This window comes from Dendroctonus ponderosae, unplaced genomic scaffold (genome assembly GCF_020466585.1).
Source record: "Dendroctonus ponderosae isolate FM_Combo_2020 unplaced genomic scaffold, Dpon_F_20191213v2 Dpon_F_20191213_1, whole genome shotgun sequence".
NCBI classification, from domain to species: Eukaryota; Metazoa; Arthropoda; class Insecta; order Coleoptera; family Curculionidae; genus Dendroctonus; species Dendroctonus ponderosae.
In genome coordinates, this window is record NW_026017110.1 from 56,005,604 (window position 1) to 56,023,339 (window position 17,736).

Genomic DNA, 17,736 nt, shown 5'->3' on the forward strand with positions numbered 1-17,736 from the left:
AGGTGCCCTAGTTCTGAGAAGCACCGTTTCTAAGCTATTTGCAAAAAGGGAGAAAATTAATTTATTTTTGTTTAGATCAAGTTAACCGGGTACATATTACCATGGAAACTTTCGTAGGACGTATTTTCTTGTAAAGTTCATATTTACTGAGATATCGCACTTTGACGCACTAATGAGCAACCCTGTATATCAAAAATGTAAAATGTAATTTCAGTTAATTATTTTCCTTTATATAAGTACTATTACTTTGGTTTTATTTCAGGAAACCGATTGCTTTTGCAAAAATCCATATCCTAATATTAAAATTTGGATATCATTTGAATTATACGTAGCGAACGTGATGAACTGAATTCTACTTTTCATCCTCTTCAGTTCTTTCTTAGCATTCTTTATAACAAATCATCAAACAAAACCACGCACCTTGTTATACTCCAACACTTCATACCTGTTTTGGGTCGGAATCACCTTGATGTGCTCCCGTATATTTTAATGCCTTTCCGATTATGTCGTCCTCTAATTTTTCAAGTTTCCTACCCATTTCATCTATGTTTTGTGCTTCTTTGTCCTGCGAGTCATCTTTGGAGAGTGAGTTTTCTTCATGGCTTCGAAATGACTGCAAAGGTAGATTAGCGTTTCTTTTCTTTGCTGTTATAGCTATGGCCTTGTGATATCTTTCCATTAACCTAGGTTTAAAGAATATTAATGGCATACACGGAAATAATTATGTCTTTATATATGCAGCATTCGAAACCTTAATAAACCATGTTGATGGAAACGTTGATTCTTTACCTGCTATTTTCGATATATTTGGGCTTTACCATCAGACTTATTCAAAACTGCGATATTATATACATGTAAGTGTATACATACATACATACATAAAAGTGTTTTTTTTTCGTTTATTCGCGATTCGAAATATTGTCAATTTAATGTTTTCATATGGCTATTTTGCCGCGTCGTATTTTAAATGAAGTCACTCAGTTGCCATGACGAAAGTGGCCATGTTTGGGCCAACTTGTTTAATATTTGAATTTAGAGTCACCCAAAATTCCTCAAATTGACTTTGTGCATGCGTGAATTTCAACAAAAATTAGCGAATTTATTAAATAAATTTAGAATTGGATGGGAAAAACACCCCGTACGTGGCTAAATTTTAACATAATGGCATTTCCTCTATCTCACCTCAAAACTGGTTCTCTAACCGAAACCCATCTAAGACGTGAAGAATATCCCGAAGAGTTCGCGGAATTTTCGTTCATCCGATGGCAGACGGGAAAACTCGAAGAATGGGAAACGCCCCGATGCGAGACTGCGCGAAATTCGTGGAATCCGACTCCGGCCTATAGGAAGCGGGCTTACCCGAGGAATTTGAATTTCTAAACCGGTTTCGATGCGCACGAATACCGGATTGGAAGGAATGTGTAGTAAAGTGGCGTAAATGATACCTTGAATGGAATACCGGAACTTCTTGTTTTGGCCTCGATGGTGGTAGTTTTCGCCTGTTGAATTAATTCAAGTGGGGTGTTTAGGTATTTTGAATCTTTGCTGACCCAAAATAGATTATTTCAAAATGATTTTGAATTATTGATATAACTTTATCACATTCTACTTAAATAATAAATAAGTTTAATAATATTTGTTTGTATAATTTAAACGTATGGTCATTATTATTAATTATTTTCAAAAGGTAACTGACAGCTGTGAATATTGCTTTAGCATCAAATTGTATCAAAAATGGCCCCCTTTTGTCATGGCAACTGAGAGTGACAGTATTTAAAATAAGATGCCATTAAATAGCAATATTACATACATTAAATTGGCAATATTTCGAAAATTGAACAATTTTCAAATAGACATTTTTACACAAACTTACCGTTGTTTTAAAAATAACGGTAAAAAAAATAAAATAATAAAATTATAAAAAATGGCGGTTTCCATTTGAAAAAATTGATTTTGGGCGGTTTTCTCAACGTAATTTTTAGCTTTTTTTTTCACACCTGCATTAATAGTTATGAAGATTTTGTGGAAATTCGAGTAAAGTAAGTCTTTTTCAACAAAAAATGCGTTTTCCTTATAGGAAAAATGAATACCTATTCGATTGGCACATAAAATTTCATTTTTATTTATCACATAAAATTTCAAACATATCAAAAACGGTTAGACGTAGGTAAAATCCAAAAATCTGATAATATATAGGGTGTTTTATTTAAAATTGACAAGTTGATACCTACTTCCCGTATAACCGGAAGTAAAAATATTTTAGATTGCGTCCCCCAATAACATCGGCACACTGTCCTGTTGTTCAAATTGCTCCTAATTATAGTTTGCCAGATATCGATCGCAGCGGTTTCCAGTGGAACCCCCTGTGTACCCATATTTAAGTAGGCAATTGAAATTGAGTTATCAGATTTGTTTTATTATTATTAATTCACCGTTTGTCTAAAAGTCGTGGAAAGCCAGTAAACAACGTAAATGAAATTATCACGGAAATTTACAGCTAAAAACTTACTTGCTAAAAAGTAATATGCGGCGAGAGTTTCGAGAAATAATCGTGCTATTTACAGTATAAAACAGTTTCCTGGATACCAATCTTTAGATAACTTAACGACAAACTTATATAAACGTTATAATAATAAAATATCTGTTAAATGAGGTTCCTAAACCAGGCCTAATGGTATGAAGTAAAATGAATACGCAATGCCATACCGAATGTAAAAATGTACATATTACTTTTATTATCACAACGATCCTAAAAATATTCTCTTTAAAACAACCTTAGGATTAGCATACTATGAGGGATCCTGATGACTTCTGATTTATTTTCTTCGTATTCTTCATTTTTATCATTTGCTCTTTTCAGGCACATTTTCTTTAGATCCTTGAATATTGATTGATTTCATGATTTCTACTATATCGAAAAAAAAGTTTAGGTACGATTGTGGGCTCCTTGTAGGTATATTTATTAGTTTATGTGACCAAATACTAGACTAAAGCTAAATAAAGCAAATTAGAGATGATTGTTCCGTGGCCTGCAAAAAAATGGTTGGTTAAATCTCAGCAACAACGCCAACAAGTGAGTGGCATGGAACATGTTTTTAGAGACATAAATTGATATTGAACAGTTGTTTCATACATACGTTTAATCAATTATTTATGTGTAATTCGTCTGCTTGTATTGTCCATCTCAATTGTTGTGTTTCTACTTCAGCTGAAGAAAGATTTTCACAAAAGGGTTTTGCAATAACTACAGTTTTCTGCGAGTTAATTTGTACATAACTAAACGACCAGTTTATATAAATACAAGTGTGTATAATAATATAATATACTAATACATTTGTATTGTTGAAAAATGTAACCAAAGAACCATATTTTAAACAACATATTTACGAATTTACTTAAAATCATCGATTTTTCTACCAAAACCACTAAAGATGTGTTTGTTTCCGCAAAGCTTTCACGCCATTTAAATAAATCTCTTAAGAAAAACTTTATTTCTTAACGAATTTTTCACGTTTTATTTCCCAGTATTTGCTGTTCACTATGCAATTAATTTCTAGAACTACATCTATAAAACCAGTATCTAATTTCATAATAACACATACATGTTTTTAACATACTAAAACATGTAAAACACGAATCAAAGAGCAAAGAAATTGGAAAATTATATCTTAAAATGTTACATGTATCTTTATTTCGCGCAAAAATTCCTCGGATATGCTATATGAAAACTCTTAAGTGTTTGTATTTTTTAAATATTTGTGAATGCACTCAATATGAATTGTTTGGTGATTTTCAATACTTGTCTCCAGCTGATTTAATACGATATTCAAATTTCGATACACTTATTAAATAATTAAAATAGACCTATTTCCAGCTTAAATGTTTTTTCTCATACACCAGATGTTTGTACCATTGAGTGAATTAATAGGAAAAGGAAGCCTATCCCTTTTCGATCAGATTTGCACTTGAAATGGATTAGTCTGATTACCTCTAATAAAATATCGATTGAAAAGATTTATGCCTTTCCAACGATTATGAATTTGTCCTCATTTTGTGCGAATTGAGTGTGAATATTTTACCGAAAATTTAACAATTAGCCTAAAGTTCGGAAATTTTGGCCTTTTGCAATTGATGCGATTTAAATAAGACTAAATATCTTTCTATAACTGGAACAATAAATACAACCATATTAAATGGAATATTAAGTACATAATATATGGCACGTGGTTTTAGAACTATGTTTTGGTTTCTAATTTCATATTTAGTAGCGTATAAAAATAGCAACTAAACATTTTGCCTGGCGCTGCATAAGATTTTTTTTAAATATTGCTGTAAATGGAATTTTACAATTATACGTTTAAAAAGCTCCAGTTAATTGTTCAAAACCCTTCCATTCTAAACTAGTGGTTAAACCAAAGAACAGTAGCGTGCTTCATTTTCGCCCTATGTATTTTTTTTTAAGTTTCAAACGTAGGCCCACTGCAAATTATAATTCACTTCAACGAGGAATATGAGCGAACTCTTGCATTCCCAATATACAGTTATCAGACAAACAATTCAAATCAGAAGCAAATTTTATGAGATATTACCTTTTCAAGTGAGGAAATGAACGGCACACTACTGATCTCGAAAATGTTTGTGGTGTCCAGAAATAGAAAAAGATTGTAACTATAGTTGATCAAGGCGGCCATTTCAGTTTCGGAAGTAATCATGTAAAACTCATAAAGAGCAGAAATCCTCAGTTTTCTGTTCATTAAAGAACATTTGTAGTTATTGCAGCCTTTAAAATTGGCTCCCTGTTTCCTTTATTTAACATTGAATATGATACTATGAAGGCTTTCACGGCCGGTTAAATCACATTTAGGAATGTTTCTCGGGCTTTGAAGCCGTGGTCTATGGGAATTTCTTCCTGACGTTTCGTCCACAATTGCGGTGGATATTATCAAAGGCGATGAGGCAGTGGGCGAAATAAAATCCCGTGCTTTCCGACTAAGACTGATTGCTGGGCTGCATAAATACGACGGGGAATCCAGCAGTTGAAAGCCCGGAAAACATTCCTAAATGTAAGTGAATATGATTTTTCCCCTTTTTCGTTATTTTTCTAGTTTCATTTCGTACGTATTTTCTGCAGCATCAAGAATACCATATATTGGTAACATTTTACTAACCAGGCTTACTAAACTTAAAAGTGGCCTAATAATAGACTTTTTTTTATATTAGCAAGCTGCTGTATTTGGTTACTCGGGTCATTCCTACCGACTGCGCCAAATATGGAACGAGCTAAACTGAAAGACATTTACTAATAGAGAGTATAGGTAAAATCTTCTATCATATTATTTACACAGTAAACCATGTGGAAATATAGATACACTTGCCGAGTTATCGCTTGCTACATACTAAATGAAAAGCGTCTCGGGTAAGTTTCTCTTGTCTGTCGATTATCCCATTCTAAAATAAATGGATATTGCCGTATTGAGCAAATTATCAATTACCCAAAGCGGTTCTACTATTTTGACACTATTATATATAGCATGTTTTTTTCTAATAAATTTGATGTAGATGTATTGTAGCATTTGAATCAGCGGATGTTAAAAAATAGTAGCAGTAGAAAGGTGCGCATGAAAAATATAAAACATTACACTCACCTATTTTATGTTTTAAGAATTTTTCTTTTTTTGACTATATTTGTCATCTTCATTTTCTTCATCCACTTCTTCTTCTGCTTCGTAACCCCTCATTGTCTCTCAGTATAAATACGCTGACGTTTTGAATATTTAAACATTTTTTGCTGTAACTATTTTGTTGTGACTGTAACTACGTGACTCAAATCGATTCCAATATTTTTAGCCCACATAGGCTTTATTTATAATTTTATTTTTTATGTAAAATATAGCGATGTTCAAAATTAAACAGCTGACCTAACTTCGAAAGGTGGAAAATCCAAATTTATGTAGGTAAATACTTATGTAGTATAACTCAAAACTCTCGCTGAATATTATGTGTAGTACCAAGTTAATTTTTCGAGTCGGGTTTCAGTTGGTTCGAAATCAAGCGCGAATTATAGCAGCTCATGAGTTAAGCAAAATAGTAAAATCCAATTTAAATTACAAAAATTAGATTCTACTTACAAGCGAAATGTAGCTAAATAAAGACATCACTATAATTAGGCAATATCTTACCATTCCTTATCTAACCCATTATTTGGCTCAGACTTCTTGCGCCTGTCTAAGCCAAAATAGTCGGACCAGTCTATTGACTTTTTTTTTAGTTGAAGGGGTTTGCCAATTTGTGGAGCGACAGGTGCAAACACTTCTTTGTTAATGTCCACATCTTTGCTTACATCCATTTTAGCTCGATCTTTCTTCTCAATTTTTCGAGGTGCTGGGGTACCAACATTATTTGCTGCTTGTGGTTTCGGGGTAGATACTTGCTTACGCAGTTTGTCGGTATCAGCATGGGTTTTCTCATCACTCCCGAAAATGCTGCGTAGGTCTTTTTCCACTTGAGGATCTGTTTGCTTTTTAACCGAACGTTTTTCGTTTTTGATGTGAGTATTACTTCTTTTTTCTACAATGAGCCTTTTATTAACCCCGTACATGTTAAGAGCTGGATTATATGAGCTCTCATGCGGATAGCGGTTTCTTAAATAACTTGTCTTGTGGTCTGGTTCGCTCAAACGCGGAACATGATGATGAATCTAAAAAAAAATATTGTAACTGCAATTTTTTATTTTAAGTTGAACATACGGAAAGTAAGGGTTCTTCGCTATTGTCCACGTATCGACCTCCCTTCCTAAGATCAACATTTGGCATTTCATATATTGGGTAGTACCTCTTGCTCATTGCTGGATTTTCATCCGAAAGGCCGTTGCCATAATAGCGATCCCACAACGCTCTCAGATCATTTTTGTTAAATCCTCCTAAATATTTTTTCAAATTCAGTATCTATTGTAGAATACCTAATGAACAGTGTCTATTACCGGGCATTCCATTACTTTCTAAATTATTATATAAATTCCTAACAAATTCCTCTATTTGCTTTTCGCGATATCCCTGGCGCTCTCTAAATGACGAAGTTAACCTTTTGTTGTACGTTTCATAGTCGTCATCATCTACATAGTCTTTGCCATAAGCATTCCCATCTAAAGCTCATATTATTGCTAAGTTTCTAATCACTTTCGTGCAAAGTGGCTTTCGAATAAATAATTTGAAATACCTGCAGCGTTCTTCAGGAACGTTAATTCATCGACTTGCTCGTAAGGAGTAAATCCATATTGCTGTTGTTTTTCGTACTCCACGATCTCCCGCTGTCGTCGATCTAACGCATCTAAAGCACTTTGTAAATCACTGTCTCCAAAAATTCCATCGCTTAGCGCCAGAATACCGACGAGCAGTAGCAAGACGCAAGATTCCGTCATTTTTAGTTGAAGAAGCTGTTATTAATTATTGCCTACATTAATACAAGGAAATAACCAAAGTCTAGATTGTCGAATGGACATTTTCTCATTATTACTACATCTACGCATATTACTAATGCTCTTAAGAGGTTCTATTCGTAGCGTCTCCTGGTTTAAATAGAGTCGGTATAAGATTTAACGGTTTTATTGGAAAAATTGAAATTCACTCTTATTATGCTACCTCTGAAATTGACAATCTACAAAGTTTCTTAAAAAGTTTAATATCAGTATTATTAATTTTCCGGTAATTATGTCAAAAAGTGATTAAATTGATATGCCACAATGGAACAACTAAGTGTGAGACAATGCTGAACTTGTGCGCATTGTTGGAGCTGCTATTCTTTCTGCAATACGGCCATGGAATATAAAAACCAGGGGGTCATTATGGTAAGCCTATAAACAGCACTGAACGTCGCAAAAATATTTTTTGTTCAAAACTGGAACAAAAATGAGACGCGAATAGAAAATATTTTCAGACTAGTCTCCGGATCCGCTTTGCGCTCTGATAAATTCACTTTTCCAAAAAAATCGGCAACACATTTCTGAAAATATTGAAAAAAAATATATATCCCCTTACAAATTTGAAAGTAAATCGTACGTTTCGTCCAAAATTTCAGTTCTCTTGATCCAAAAACAAATTTGCCAAAATAGGACAAAATCCATAGATTTTACTGCGCTTTTTAATAGGTTCACGGTATAGGTAAAGTAAGTCATTTGCACCAAGTTTATTTCACAGTGAATGCTCACTTTAATGCATATTTTACCATCCAATATCATATATTTTGATTCCGAAAAAAAACTCATTGCATTTCCATATTCCCCTATGAAAGCCTCTTTTCATTTGCGTCACATGGGAACGCTCGGAGAATGGACTGCAATTCTAAATATGCCATGAATATTTTTATTTAGTTAGAAAAATTTGTTTCACTAATATACGAACAGAAGAGAAAACATGATTGAAATACCAGTGGTTGTTGTATTGGTCTTGATCGGCTTAATTCACATTAAATTTGTAGGTTCATGAGCAGGTTCAACATTTTATTCTCAGATTTTGTACACGACAGCCCAGAAACATGTCTAAATAGTTCATTTATATTTGAAAATTGATATTTTTACATATTCTAATTCTGGAGCACATTTAGTTGTTCTTGAATATTGCAACCTTTTCGTAAATTTGCTTAATGCTGACTGAATTAAATTAAAGGTTCAGCAACAAGATAATTCCGTCGCATCTTAAATCTCTGCCTGTAGAGAAGAACATTTTTTTTGTTGGCTTTCATATTCAATTCAATTCAATCAGAATTCAACTTAAAATTGTTTTTCTATAATTGCAGATCCAGCATCAAACAAAATAGATACTATGAATTTGAAATAGGGGAATTAGATCGATCAAAGGCCGGTTTTTCCTATTTAACGACTTTTTGTCATATTTATTTTGGCTTTCTCGGGGCACTAAAGATTACACATACAAACTCGTTTTTTTGTAATTTTGAATTACTAGATTAAGTTATTGCTTACATTATATGCTACATAAATAAATATATGAAATGTGCATTAAAGCGATAACACAAACCTACTACCCTGAGTATGCCAGAACAAATGTAGCACAACATCCGCAATTGCTTTTGTTGTTATTACACCGAATCAACTACCATTATTAAATTAAACTCCCCCAATGAGAATTGCCAAAAATAGCATCGCTATTATACATAATAAAAACATAAACAATATTGACAATTTTTGCGTATTTTTGGAAAATACTGAATACAATTTCTAAAAAATATAATGAATTATTAATGATTGACAGCGAATAAACTGAAAGCATAATTTTTCTTTGGAATAAAAATGAGCGATATTAAGGCGCCGTCGAAATTATAGTCAATCATTAAATAAGGACAAGAGTTATTGCAAAATAACTTATTCACATAAGATTGCACTTCGGGCTCATTTAAATTTAAAATGTAAAATTTAAAAGTAACTTAAAAAAAAACAAATATGACTACTTCTCTAAATATAGATATATTAATGTTTTACAAATTACATTTGATAAGATCTTTTTAGCGAACGAAAGAATCCCAAATGTCGAACCATTAGGAAAATTATATTTATGGTTTTTGAATTTTATTAAATTATAATGAGCAAGATAAAATCAAATTTTTTCAAAACGTTTTTCAACTCATTCGTCCAAAAGAAAAAAGCAAACATTTAGTAGTTGTTCCTGAACCTGTTGAACAATATCAGTTCATACTAGGCATTAGAGGCGATCTGTCGAGTTTTGATTGATGGGTTTCAGACGGAACATATTAAGGGTTATAAAATAATTTAAGATTGATTCATAATAAAGGCGTTGGCTTGTTTTGAAATATTTTTGAAATGTTATAAGAAACCCCAAAAAATAATATAGTAAAAGCCATTAAGTTCGCGTTATCTATTAAAGCATTAATTTAAACGAGAGAAAAAATGAGGTACTTACCCTTCTAGACCTGCATAAGGTTGTGAATGAACGAATTCTGAATTAAGGTCTGGAAGTTTAATCTTCCAAGCAGATCAAATAGTTTTGCGGCGCATGCTCGGTTTGGCAATTGGGGTTTCTCTGGTCGATAATATCCAGACTCCAGAAGTGAAAAACACATACATTGTTTTGATTTATTTATTGGTTAATCATTTGCAGCATGTCATATTACATTAAGTCAATTTGTAGTCAGGCGTGGAATATATGAACTCAGATATCTAGAAAGTCACAAAACAAAAAGTGCCGTAAATTCTCCAGCATATTGATTTCTGCAACCTACACACGAATATAAATATTCTCACTTTAATGAAATTGCAAAGACGAAAGGCCATTTATTAGTGAATGAAATAGACTTGAATGTTGTAATTTAGGAGAACCGCCGTACTAAATATTAGATAGAAAAATAAAAAGTCCATTTATTGAAGTGATACATATTACTAATGAAAGCGAACTCGCATATAGTAATATGTAAAAGCATGTTTGATATTTCAACAGTTTTTCAATATTAAACGAAGTCACACTGTGTCTATAGTTTCAGACGTCCTGTATATGTTAAAAGTTGAAAGTATTCTCAAATGTGTGGCTCTGAATACCAGTTGTAAGTTGACAGCATTCATTCAACAGATATAAGTGAGTGTCGCAGCTTTAAATTTTTTTCGCCTAGCAAGAAAAAGGCTAGTAAAAGAAATTGCGGAAAATCCCAGCCCATAAAAAGTCAGTCATAAGAGGTCTGGTCAGAAATCAGTTTTAGATAGTCAGTCTAAAGACAGTATTAACATAGTTACGGTCACAGTTATAAGAAGTAATAAGTCATAGTTCGGTTACACGTAAAATTTGTATTAATTTGGAATAAAATTATTTTTAAAAACGGAAGTTTCAAATTAATCATTAAAATTCTATTGACAACACAATGAAGAACTTTAAAAATTAGTTTGAATCGCTTACTTTTTAAAGAAAGATCATCATCCGAGTGAGATGATGTCCTAAATGGTTTCAGGTTTTGGGATGTGTGTTAATCTTGTTTGTTTGGGTTGTGTGTGTTAATCTCTGGTGAATCGTCAATCTGACTGCTTTTTTCAATCGGAAGAATTATTTACAGTGCGTCTCAATCTCAATAAAAAAATAATTCTCATTGAGAGCGATATTGTCTATCGTTCTCGTGATTGGATCTGTCTTACGGGACAGAGCCGATCTCAGTTTGGATATCTTGCAGAATAATTCCAGAGAAATGCTAATCTTTTGGCTCTTCAGTTCTTATTCCGGGAGCGATTTTCCTTACATGTCAAATGGTAGGTATCGTTGAAACTTCCTTTCTAAAGACTTGGTCTTCATTATGTAATAAATGTTTTTTCTCGATCGAGGAAATTTTCCTCTCGATAACACAAAATGAATGGAAGTTTTAGATTCAAAGATCGTTACGGGAATCTCAAAATATATAATTAGATAAATAAATACAGTAATTTCGATTGTTAATTAAAACTTTCCAATTTAAATTTTTATGTTTATGTGAGTTTTTAACTATGCTTCTAACGCTATTCGGGAATAATAAGTTTTTGCTCTACTAATAAGTAGTTGTTGGTTATAAAAGTTTTTATAGGCAATGACAAGAATGTCATTAAAGAAAACTTCGGTTCTTCTTTGCAACAGTTATCTTCAGGGAAATGGAGGAAAGAGTTAGGCTGTTCAATAATGAAGTGATCCTTGCGGGGATATTTTTGGACTCCCAGTATAAGGTAGTTTTAGACGGCAATTAAGTAGAAAGAGCAAAAGAAAAAAACTGATGTTCTTAAAAACTGAAATTCTACCAATTCTGAATTTGACGCTGACCAACACGACATGGAAACGAAATCATCTGTATCTACATTAACGTGAAATCGAAGCCTTTTAAAGGCATACAGATTCAGAGCTAAAAGTATTAACAGGAATTAATCAGCACAAATTTTCTTCACATGATTCATTTATAGCTCTCTCTCAACAAACTTAAAATTATTTTAAATTTCTATAAAGTGGATCAAAAAACAATAGAAAGCTTAATTCCGAGTTATACATGTTTGCTCAAGTATTAATAAGCGTTCCTGGAACTCAATTTTTGTTGCCGCCTACGAGGTCTAATATTGACAAAGACATTTTAGAGGAAGAATATTATTTGTGAGGACCGAGCGACTTTTCAATCGAAAAGGACAAAGACCGTACATTTGTTTATACACTACTTTTAAAATCCTTTTTTATAGTTGAATTAATTTAGTTTTTCGAGCACCAACAACAAAAACTTATAAACTGGAGCTCCCGACGAAACCAACTCAAAAGATCGTGAAGAGTGTAAAGCCATAAATTATGGCCCTGAGTGAAAACGGAATGAAGAAAAAGCGCTAGTCAGAAAACTTAGTAAAAAAATACTTTTCAAAAATATCACGATTAAATCAATTTTTGTATAGGAGTCCTTATTTTAATGTTGTTCCATTAAATTTTACATACATTTTTATTTTTATATACTTATTACTTACTTGTTATAATGATATCTACCGCACAACCAGTGGAAGTACAAGTACAGTAGGAAGCAGTGGATCGTTTGCGCATCTTTTCTCTTGTAGAATATAAGAAGCAAGGAAAAGATAATGAAATTTCTAGATAGAGGGTAATATTTTTGCTCTCGTTTGTTGAATATAGATTTTGGAACCGAAATTGACCGAGAAAAAACGGCAACCGGAACTGAACCAAATTGGAAAATATTTTCTAAACCGGAACAATACGGGAACCTAAATTAAAATGTTGCCTTGATCCGAAACCGGAACGGAACAGTTATTTCGACCCGGTCCAGGTCCTTGGTTGTAAGTATATTAAACATTAGTAAATCTTATTTAACTTAGAAAACAATAATATAATTTACAATATTTATGACTCCCTACTATTACACTCTTCAAACTGAAATGATGAAATAAATTACATTTAATTTAAATTACAAGAAATAAGCTTTGCGAGATTTCAAAGTTATTCGAATAAATTAATGCACTTAACTTTTTACATTACATTTAGTTTTTATTTGCATAAAATATAACTTTACACTTAAATTGCATGAAACTAATCCAGCTCCATTCCATTGATCCACTCCCAATAATCAATGCGTCAGGGAGTTTTTAAAGGGGATTAAATATAAAAAATCCTCATTTATAAGAAAAAACAAAATCCATTAATGTCATTTAAATGAATTTAAAAACAGGAATAAACAGAAGTTGTGGAAACAGACGTAGTGAGCAAAATCATGGATTCAAAATTAATTAGATAAAAGAGAATTAAACACCATTGCACATAAACCAATAATGCTTTATTTTCTTATGTAGATACTCTCTCACTCTAACAACTGGTTATTCTTCTGCCAGTTATATTTACAGAGACTCCCTAGGGTAAGATATGGGAGTTAATTAAATTAATTTGTTACTTCCTTTTCAATCCATATTTTACAGCCCTAAATCACAACCCAATTACCACCGTAAAGAAAATAACCAACTCAACCGTTTAAGTAATCACCAAAACGGGATACAGGTATGTAGCCAATAATTTAACATGAGTACACTGTTACCGTCTGTTCAAAAGATATTATCAGCAAAAACATCGCCAAAGAATAAATACTTTAATATAATTCAATTTTAGGTCACAAAAAGCTAATTTTAGGCCTACTTATTAGAGCAACGCGTTCATAGCGGGGTAGCTGGTAACAGATCGTATTCGTACAATTTGGACCCAATTGATTTTCTCATAAAGTGAGATCTCTGTTGAATCCAACTGTAAATCGATAGTAGAATAGAACGAGCACTGACAAATCGATAAAGTTACAGCTTTCTGTATATATTTTTGTCCGGACGTACCAGATCAATTCTAGAAGAACTAACGAATATCGAACGCATCTGAAGACTACTTACATGTTTCTGTAACTCAAAATATTAAACTGAGGCTTACATTTTCATGCGGTGGATATTTTTGGTATTGATTTCTGGTTTATATATTTGCTTGTACCCTATTGAATCGAAAATTACCCTTCGCCAAGGGAGAGAAACTTTTAACTACGTTTCTTTACATTAGGGCTAAGGGCGGTGATTCATAGAAAGTTTGCGAGGACGGTAAAACTTTTTATTGAGGATTTTATTTTGATCCAATGTTATACTTGATCGAACAAACTTTCGAAATTTGTCGCTGCTACGTATCGGAGGAAAAGTAAATAAACATGAAGCACAAATGGGTTTTCTTTTCTTTAATTTATTTGCTTTTACATCAATAAGTTACAACTTTTTGGAAATACCATGTATACGTAAAAGTAGGAGTAACTCGTTCTCAAAAGATATAAAAAATTTTATATTGTATTTACAAACAAATATATTTATAAAAGATGATCTATGACCAACTTAGTGTTACGCATAAATTGTTTAAAATTAATATTGTGCTAAAAAGCGGAGGACGGATGAAACGAATAATAACTGTTTTAAAATTAATACATATTATGAAACCATAGCTCAAATGATATAAAACATTATACATTGTAAACATTAATATGTCTTCAAAGAGTTATTATTCAGAGTTCTCCCATGAACAAAGCTTAACAATAATAAATAAGTTATCTTCTCCAAATATTAACTTTTTGAACAAATTAGACTTATATTGAATACCTAATAACAAAAATAAAGAAATAAAAATCGATCATTATATCGTAATATACATTTAATATAGCTTGTTGTAGAAACATGCTATCGGTTATTTCTACAATGATATGTTGACGTTTTAATAGTAGCCACTGCAATTATACAAATTCATAAAATTTTTGTTGATCGATTTTTAGTTCGAGTATAATAATAAAAATGTACAATAAAATAAATACTTTAAAAAGTGATAATTCCAGAAGCACTGAGCTAATAGGTCTATCACAATTATACGAGGTGTGCCTAAAAGTCATTATCTGGAAGAATTAAAGTACGAGAGTTCTAAAAACACCTCGTATAGTAAATGTATTTGGCAATAAGTAGGGCCCAAGTTTAGATAGGTCAAAAACAAAAAGAAAAGTAGTAACATTTTTTCAATCAAAAAGACAGTACATACCGACAATTAAGTAAATCACCCCCGAGGCGAATTGTAATTACGTTGAGGAAAAGGAAAAATTTGATCGCTAGACTATAAACAGTGTTGGACAGAAATAAATTATTTGAGTAGGACCCCGCAAAAGCTTAAAAAATACTCCAAATTGAATTAGGTGTGACAGAAGATGATCACAATGGAAGAGACCTAAAGTCAAACTGATTTATCTACTCTTTTATACACTGATATACGTTTTTTACTTTAGATAATGATATGGAATATTTTTCCTTTTGTAAAGATAAATATATAGCACATCGGCTTAACGATAATAATTTACAATATTGCTTATTTTACATCACTATATGAGCGCAACGATAGTTAAACAGAAACATTATTTGGCTTACGAGATTTTCTCACACCGTTGTATATGTTTGAGGCGCCACATAGCAAAACTGATATGCTAAAAGGAATCTTTTTATTCGGTACTAACAGTGCCACACTGTTTCAGAGCTTTTGGCTGAGCCAAAAATGTAGAATACATTATATTGTTAACGAATAACCCTGTATATAAAAACTCAGCATCTCTACTTCTCAACTCCAAATAAAATACGATGTAAAACAATGTAAATATTGTTAAAAGTTTTGTGAATATTTTCGATTATTCAAATTTAGATGTATATAGTGTTGTTTTCAAGCAGAAATACAAATTAAAAGCATACAATTTTGTAGGTTGTTCTATTATGTATGGACGATAGTTTTAAAACTTATATACTATGCAGGTATTCAATAACTACAAAGTGGCAACTGGTTAAGAGTTTGGTGAGCCTAATAAAAAAAACTTATAGAAAAATTCTTAATTTCTCCCGAAACACTTCTCATTAGTCAACGGCTCTCTGAAAAAAATGTAAATAAAACAAGCGTCATGTTTAGTCTACTGCAGATCTTGATAAGGTTTGAAAATTTCAAGCTGATCATAGAATGGGATGCGTTATATTCCGGTTGGCCTGGATTTTTGGCTCGCTAACGTTCAATTAATGCAAGAAATGTAGAATAGACCAATTTGTATTACTCTTGTCGAATATTCTAACATCAAATAATAAAAAAAAATATAGAACTCAAAATGGGAAGGAACTTTCACAGCAGAAAATAGATCTATTTCGCGAGGAAATGTAATAGTCAGTGGGTAAATAAGGAAAGTCTGCAAGGATTTAAAAATTAACAGGAAATAGATCAGCAACCAACCAACGAAATAGACATTCAGAGCAAGATAAAAGTATTTCTCTCAAATGTACATTTTTGGAACCAACTATTGAAAATAAAGATGGATTGAGAGAGAAAATGGATTCGTCATGCAGCTGAAGATCAAAAATCGATTATCGATAAAATATGGGGACTTTGATGTTGATGATAATGACCTAGTTTTTGATTAATTTGCTTTACTGTGCAAGTATAGTAATAAGTGCAAATTTTTTTTATCAGTTTTCAAATATATTTCATCTAATTTATCACTATAAAAAATGCGTCTTATCGGAAAAGATTCCCTAAAATTTGGTCAGGTGCTTGCACATACACGAATAGACAGATTGCTCAATTTAAAATAACGAAATTGCTGTCTACTTCCGGTTTACCCGAAAGCGCTATACACCCGGTAAGAATGTGTAATGATTTTTGTTCAAATCGAACATTGTTTGTTCATAGTAATCAACACAAAGCGACAACTTATAAGATTGCTTACAAGCTGGAATACCTGCATAGCAAATATATTTTCATAATTCTCAATTTTTTGTCTCATTTCATTATTGAACTGAAATGAGTTTGCCCTAAAACTGGTTCATCCACATGATTTTTGAACATCCAAAATATTGCAAATTATTATACAACTTCACACCAGGTTTTCATTTAGCTTATTAGGACAAAATTTTTATTCACACTTTACAGCGCAAGTTTAATTGAAGTTCCTCTATATAGTAGAAAATGAATGCAGTTCACCACAATAATAACAAATAACCCTGTATATAAAAACTTAAGTGGTATATCAACCTGCCTAGTCAGTATCTGATTTCGTACCTAAACAAGTAACAGTACTTTCTCGCTATAACACTTTATATTTACACAGAAATGTACAAAAATCATTTTTATCCGGGAGAAGATTACCAATAAATCAACTACCTATCCTAAAATCGGCATTTTAAAGTCTGTGAAATTCGAGATCCTTTTTATTAAGTGTCTATCACTCAAAACCGATATTTACTATGCGTCCATTGCATTTGATTGATCAGCATGATCCGAAGATATTGTCAGATCTTCTGCCATATTATCTGATTGCTGTTCTTGATCCATATCGTCATAAGCATCAGTATGCATCTCTCTCTTGATCATGTGATGCATTGACTCTGGTTCTCGCACAATCTGGTGGTCCTGATTAACCAACTCTTGCTTTATATGTAACCCTCCATTCATTGCAGACCTACATTCATAGTTAAATGTATGAAAACCACAGCTCCCTGTTCCGATACTCAAGCATATTCATTCATTAACGGAGAAGCGGTGTCTTAACGTTGATTTACATTATCAGACACACAACGACCGGAAAAGACGCGACAAAGACCCGACAGTTGCTGGGGAAATTCACATTAGTATCCGATATGGACTGGTTGTTTGTTTGGTTGTTTCTGATTGTTTATTTGGTTATAACGAAATTAGAAAC

General features: G+C 32.3%; 2 protein-coding genes across 9 annotated transcripts in view; both read right to left on the bottom strand.

The window, feature by feature from the left end:
• Positions 1 to 10,005, bottom strand: part of LOC109538012 — a 13,709-nt gene extending 3,704 nt beyond the window's left edge. The window contains exons 1-6 of one of the 2 annotated variants that reach the window (XM_019905046.2): positions 9,930 to 10,005; positions 7,216 to 7,432; positions 6,980 to 7,141; positions 6,747 to 6,919; positions 6,180 to 6,697; positions 446 to 683 (exon numbers count right to left, since the gene is read on the bottom strand). In XM_019905046.2, coding sequence (XP_019760605.1) covers positions 446 to 683; positions 6,180 to 6,697; positions 6,747 to 6,919; positions 6,980 to 7,141; positions 7,216 to 7,417 — 1,293 coding nt within the window. In that variant the 5' untranslated portion in view covers positions 7,418 to 7,432; positions 9,930 to 10,005. The remainder of the gene's footprint in view (positions 1 to 445; positions 684 to 6,179; positions 6,698 to 6,746; positions 6,920 to 6,979; positions 7,142 to 7,215; positions 7,433 to 9,929) is intronic. The other variant, XM_019905047.2, reaches the window with a different exon arrangement.
• Positions 10,006 to 14,201: 4,196 nt separating this feature from the next.
• LOC109537911 (forkhead box protein P1) overlaps positions 14,202 to 17,736 on the bottom strand; it is a 164,978-nt gene continuing 161,443 nt past the window's right edge. For all 7 annotated transcript variants that reach the window (XM_019904866.2, XM_019904862.2, XM_019904863.2 and 4 more), the window contains one exon: positions 14,202 to 17,496. In XM_019904866.2, the coding sequence (XP_019760425.1) occupies positions 17,280 to 17,496 (217 nt within the window). In that variant the 3' untranslated portion in view covers positions 14,202 to 17,279. The remainder of the gene's footprint in view (positions 17,497 to 17,736) is intronic.